The sequence below is a fragment of the Trichosurus vulpecula genome, chromosome 3 (genome assembly GCF_011100635.1).
Source record: "Trichosurus vulpecula isolate mTriVul1 chromosome 3, mTriVul1.pri, whole genome shotgun sequence".
Taxonomy (NCBI): Eukaryota; Metazoa; Chordata; class Mammalia; order Diprotodontia; family Phalangeridae; genus Trichosurus; species Trichosurus vulpecula.
In genome coordinates, this window is record NC_050575.1 from 405,820,199 (window position 1) to 405,826,455 (window position 6,257).

General features: G+C 47.2%; 1 protein-coding gene across 2 annotated transcripts in view; it reads left to right on the plus strand.

The window, feature by feature from the left end:
• THNSL2 (threonine synthase like 2) overlaps nucleotides 1-5,833 on the plus strand; it is a 16,213-nt gene extending 10,380 nt beyond the window's left edge. Inside the window, exons 5-10 of one of the 2 annotated variants that reach the window (XM_036752875.1) lie at nucleotides 877-1,107; nucleotides 1,878-2,026; nucleotides 2,460-2,585; nucleotides 4,424-4,575; nucleotides 4,944-5,180; nucleotides 5,306-5,747. In XM_036752875.1, coding sequence (XP_036608770.1) covers nucleotides 877-1,107; nucleotides 1,878-2,026; nucleotides 2,460-2,585; nucleotides 4,424-4,575; nucleotides 4,944-5,166 — 881 coding nt within the window. In that variant the 3' untranslated portion in view covers nucleotides 5,167-5,180; nucleotides 5,306-5,747. Of the gene's footprint in view, nucleotides 1-876; nucleotides 1,108-1,877; nucleotides 2,027-2,459; nucleotides 2,586-4,423; nucleotides 4,576-4,943; nucleotides 5,181-5,305 lie in introns of both variants that reach the window. The other variant, XM_036752874.1, reaches the window with a different exon arrangement.
• The last annotated feature ends 424 nt before the right edge of the window (nucleotides 5,834-6,257 follow it).

Below are 6,257 nucleotides of genomic sequence, written 5' to 3' on the forward strand. Positions count from 1 at the left end.
CTTCACCAGACTCCCAGAGGGGTCTTTGATATGAAAAAGGTGATGAACCCCTATTCTGAAGGGGGGGGAAGTGACTGCCTCTGTGGTGAGTTTCAAGGGGTGCTGAAAGATTCCCCCCCATCCTATGTATATTCTCTTCATTTTTAATGTATTAGAGATTGTATTGCTCCTTGACTCACTGCCGTGTGACAGACCTGGCTTTTGGAGGCTGGCCCTGACTCAGGCCTGTCTGGTAGTTCAAGTTTGAGATTCAGAATGAACTGAGATATTCCTAGCCCATCTAGTCCCCCAAAGGAAGTTGATTTAGTCATAGCATGGAAAGGATACTCAGGAGGATCTCGCACCAATTCATTTGGGTGCACATTGGCCTCTGTACTGGCAATGCTGGTCTGCCATTCATAAGCAGCTACAGACTCCTTGCCTTCTGGCTTCTGTACCTCAGCCACCAGGAAGCTACATCAATGTTCCCAGCCTTTGTGGTCTGGACCTATTAAGTCTCAGGGATGGTTTTGACACCTTTAAAGAAAAATGAGCATTGCCTTCATGGCAGAAATTGCTCTCACCACAGCAAATCATAGTATTTACTCAATAATACATAACAAACATTTATTAAGCCCTGGGAGATATGAACAAAACAGTCCTTACAAGCAAATAACTTACATTCTTCAACACATGTTAAATGAATGAATGCGAAGGAAGTTCTGGGGGACAAATGCAGAGAATGCCTGATTGGGGGGACTGAGAAGCCAGCTAGGCTTGACAGAGCAGGATCAGAGAGCAGAAGGCCTTGAATGCCCAGTGAAGGATGGGGAGGAGCTCACTGGGCTTGGAGTCCCTGAGTTCCTGACCACCGTCATGTCCTCTCTCCTCCGACAGTGGAGGGTGACAGCGATGAGCTGGATGAGCCCATCAAACACGTGTTTGCCGACGTGGCTTTTGCCGAGAAGCATAACCTGATGAGTCTGAATTCCATCAACTGGTCCCGGGTCCTCGTGCAGATGGCTCACCATTTCTTTGCCTATTTCCAGTGTGCACCATCCATGGACATCTGCCCACTGCCCCCTGTGGAGGTGGTTGTGCCAACAGGGGCTGCGGGCAATCTGGCTGGTGAGGAGAACTCTGAGCTTCAGCCCACAGACCAGCCATGGAATCATATCATGGTGTCATAGAATTAGAGTGGGGTGTGACCTCCGAGGATAGCTAGGACAAAACCCTTGCTTTACAGAGTTAGTCAGGGAAGCCCAGAGAAAATGAAGTAATCATTCTGAGATTATGAAGGATTTGAATCCAGAACTTCTAAACACTGCTGATTGAAATACCTAATGCTATGTGACAAGAGCACTGTTGTTCTGTTGTTTTCAGTCATGCCTGACTCTTTGTTGGACCCCATTTGTGGTTTTCTTGGCGGATATACTGGAAGTCGTTTGCTGTTTCCTTCTGCAGCTCATTTTCCAGATGAGGAAACTGAGGGAAACAGGGTTAAGTGACTTGCCCAGGGTCACACTGCTAGAAAGTGTCTGAGGCCAAATTTGAACTCATGAAGATGAATCTTCCTGACTCCAGGCCCATCATTCTATGTACTATGGCGCCACCTAGCGGCCGACAAGAACATTACAGAGTTACAAAAAAAAAACCCAAAAACTACTGTAGGAGGTCAGAGTCGGGGAAAGGTTTTTCTCAGTCCTGGGTGTGCTATGTAAAAGAAGTAATGATTGAGGTCATCTTTAAAAGGAGAGCATGAGATCTGGAGTGAGAATCCCATGGTTTGAATCCCAGCCCCGCTGCTAACATCGTCCTCCCCTACGCACACGCTCATCACCGGCTCACCTGGGCTGTCACAAGGATCACGGTCACCTTAGGCTTGTCCTTCTTTCTAGCGGGCTGCGTCGCCCAGCAGATGGGCCTGCCTATCCGTCTGGCCACGGTGGTGAACCATAACGACATTATCCACAGGACTGTCCAGCAGGGCGACTTCTCGCTCTCAGGGAACACCAGCGCAACCTTGGCATCAGCCATGGACATTCAGGTGAGACCTGGGAGAGAGGGCAGACTCCTCTCCCTCCTCTCTTCAACATGACATATTGGCATTCTTCCTCTGGGCAGGGATCGATGGCACGTGGTCTCGGTGGTCTGCCTCGGGGCTGCCATTCTTCAAGTTAGAATCACTCCTCTGAGCTGAGTTAAATTAGTCCCTCCTTTAAATCCCCCGTAAAGGAGCAAGTTTGTTATTCCTATGTTACACATGGGAAAGATCCTTGGATTAGGAGGGAGAGGACCTGAATTTAAATCGAATATTTTACTTCTGTGGACAAGTCAGGTACCTCTCATGGCCCTCAGCTTTAGAATGATGAGTTTGGATTAAATCATTTCTGAGATCACTTCTGGCTCTATATCTATGATCCCAAAATATCTAGAGATGAATTGACCTCATGAATTCACGCCTGGCTCTTCTCTTGCAGATGCCCTATAACATGGAGAGGATCTTCTGGCTGTTCTCGGGCTCAGACAGCGGGCTGGTCAGGGCCCTGATGGAGCAGTTTGACCGCACCAAGAAGCTGCAGGTGCCAAGAGAGCTCCACGCCAAGGTTGGCGGCTTCTCCAATGGGCCAATAAAGGGAAACAGCTCAGACAGAGACACAAAAGACCTTTGATTTAGTACCTTGTACCAAATAGTCGTTAGGAAATGCTTCCCATTCCCCCACCAAAGATGGCCATTTTTCTTCAAAGTCTTAAGACTCTTAATTCCTGAGGAGGGAGAGTCTTAGTAACTCCTTACTGTGACCGAGGTCCAGCAGGCCAGAACTTAGTGACCATCTAACCCAACCGTTTCTCAAAAAAAAAAAAAAAAAGGAACACCCACTATGATATGCTTGACTAGTAATCCAAGCTCTGCTTGGAGACCCCCAGTGAAGGGAGCTCACTACCTCCCAAAGCACTCTGTTCACTTTTGGATGGCTTGAATGCAGGGGTTCTTAATTTTTTTTGCAGTCTGATAAAGTCTGTTGAGTCCTCCTCAGACTCATGTTCTTCAGTGGACAGAAGGAAATGTCACCCACTAAAGTGTTCCATCCACAGTGGGCCCTTAGTTAATACTGACTTCCACCAAGGATGCTCGGTTGCCTGAGCTGACATTTCGATGTCACCCTGGCTGGAAATTGGGAGGTGGCTGAGGTCACTCCAGAGACAGCCAGAGGAGTCTGAGTCTTCCCCTTTGGTGCATCAGCTCTCTGGGGATGGCTCGAAGTGCTCCACTGCCTTCCTTCTTCTAATGGGATGCTGCCCTGCCTGATCCAGGCCCCCACATGGGAGAGATCTGCCATGCCTAGAGATAGGACCATCACTAAGGATTTCTGGCAGTAGGGGGAGAATAAATCTGGCCTTTGGCAAGCAGCACAAAACCTGGCTGCCAATCAGCTTTTTAACCTGGGGTCCCCATGGTTAGAAATGCTGGGCCAAAACAAGGCTAGCACTCAACACTAGTGTAGGAAGGAAGGAACAGACATTTCCTAAGCACCTAACTATGTGCCAGGCTCTCTCTGCGCTAAGCTCTTTACAAATAATTTGATTCTTATAACAATTCTGTTAGATGCTATTACAATTTCCACTTTAGAGTGGAGAAAGCTGAGGCAGACAGAGGTTCAGTGATGTGCCCACCTAGTAAGAAGCTGAGGCCAGATTTGAACTCTCTCCTTCCCAGGTGGAAGATGAGAGGTGTCTGATCAGAGCCAGATTTGATTAGGGAGTGCCATTGTAGATGTTAAAAAGCTAGCTATTTTAACTAATATTTTCAGTGTCCTCTAAATTTGACACCCTGGAACAAAACCCCAAGTGCCCCACCTTAGTTACAGCTCTCCTTCGGTATTCCTTAGGAGGCCTAAACCTAGAGTGCTTTACTTATGATATATTCTACCACAATGTGAGATGCTTAAAAAGTGAGTCAAAAACAAAGCACATGAATTTGCTGAACGATGAATCAAGCCCTAACAATTTCTTTCGTTGAATCTTGAATCAAACTGACGATTTACCCCCAGAAAAACCCACCGGACTAGTTGTTGTTAAGTCGTTATAGTCATGTCCAACTCTTCACAACAGCCTTTTTGGGGTTTTCTTGGCAGGGTTACTGGAGTGGTTTGTTTTTTCCTTCTTCAGCTTATTTTGCAGATGAGGAAACTGAGGCAAACAGGGTTAAGTGACTTGCCCAGGGTCGCACAGCTAAGAAGTGTCTGAGGCTGGGGTTTTCCTGACTCCAGGCCCGGCTCTCTATCCACTGTGCTACTGAACCAGTACCTAATATATATTTTCTATAAACGTAAAGACAAGAAAATTGGAACATCAAAATATTCCCTGAACTAGTTTGATATGGACATGGTCCCGCCTGTTGAACTTGGCTTGTGTCTGTTATTTCTGCCCCAACCCTCTTCAGATTTCAGAGACCATAAGCTCCCAGTCAGCTTCTGATGAGGACATCATTCAAACCATGCGGCAATGCTGGGAGGAGAACCGCTACCTGCTGTGTCCACATTCGGCTACTGCTGTCTTCTACCATTACAGGCGACTGGCCTGTGAGCAGCCCAGGTAAGGGGCAGGACTTGAACCACCCACGTCTTGTCGATCCCTAGGCCTAATGCCTTTCTCTGATAGTGTCTGGCATGCAGTAGTTACTTAATAAATGTTTATCGATTGACAGTCAGTCACCACCTTATTCCTGGAAGCCTGGCCACTCTGAATGCAGCCTAGATATGTTGGGAGTCAGGAGCATTGGTGACCCAAAGGACTGGGTCATGGTTCCTGTTTTTTCTTCAGTGTTTTACTCATCTTTAGCCTGTAAAGACTGAACTCAGCCAAGGAAAGGAACAAATTTCTAGTTTGGCTTCTAATTTCACTTTTCCTCTTCTTTTCCTCTTTACTTCTCTCCTCCTCCATCATCCTCTCACACCCTCCAGCTTGCCCAGATGCTGCCTGGCCCCAGCCTCGGCGGCCAAGTTCCCGGATGTTGTTCTCCAAGCCCAGCTGGTCCCTGAGATTCCCGCAGACATCCGGGCCTTGGAGCACATGAAGACTCAATGCACTCCTCTTCGAAGAGGAGAGGACTGGACCCGAGCACTACGAAACAAAATAGAGGACCTGTCCCGGCAGAGGAAGGGTGGCGTGAGCTCTCAGGGATAACCCAGCCTGTTTTGGTTTGTCCTTTATGTTCCAGAAACCACAAGATGTTTCCTATGAGAGAAGTGATTGTTTTTCTGTTACATTAATGATCAATTATTAAATTAGGATTGAAGTTTTTCCTCTCTGTTTCCTCATTCAGGGACCTGTCCCTGTGGGTCATTGAGCCAGTCCCTGATGGACAAGAATGAGATTGGCCAAATCCTCTGGGCACACACTCCGCGATCTTTGCGGGATGCCACCCAACGAGAAGACCTTATGTCTGTTTAGAGCAATCTACAGAATCTAATCTACAGAATCTAATCTAATCTACAGAATCTTTAGGGCATTCCAGCCCTAAAGCACCGAGTCCTTGCCCCTGTACCCCTCCATGGCAGTCTGGGGGAGCTCAGCTCATGAAGGAGAAAATCAACCAGAGTGCGTACGGATGGATTCCTTTGTCCAGATTGCTGGAGACTTTTAGCCCCACCTTCACTAATATGTCCACCCCCTCATTAATCATTCACCAGTCAGCGTTGATTTTCACCTGTCAGAGCATCTCCTTTTCCAAAGGTATTTAAGCATTCAGGAATCTCCATGGTTTTGTCTTTGGTTACTGAGAGAAACCATTGACCATCAATTTATTGATTATCAGCTAGCCTAATTAATAAATTGATTAGTAATTACCCAGAAACTCTGTCTCTCAGGCTCTTCATTCATCTCAGTTTGGTGACCCCGGAAGGGACGGCACACCAGATTCTTATCAGAAAACTCTCCTCTGTCTTTTTGAACCCAAGTGGAAAAATTGTCCACGGTGGCAGGGGAGGGGGGCAGGGAGGGGAACTTTCTATTAGGTCTCTGGCTGTGACTTGACTCTCTCCCTATTCATTTCATTTAAGCCTGCCTTTTCACCTGTGGGAGGAGCACAGGTGTTACTGTGAGCCTAGGTACCTGTTTCAATAAGAATCCAACCCCATGTACCTCACCATGCATTTATTGAGAGCCTGCTGTGTGCAAGGTGCTGTGCTAGGTTCTAGGGATCTAATGACCAAATCAAAAAACCCTCCCTGCCCTCGAGATGTTCATGCTCTGAGTGTGATTAAAGCATAAAGAAT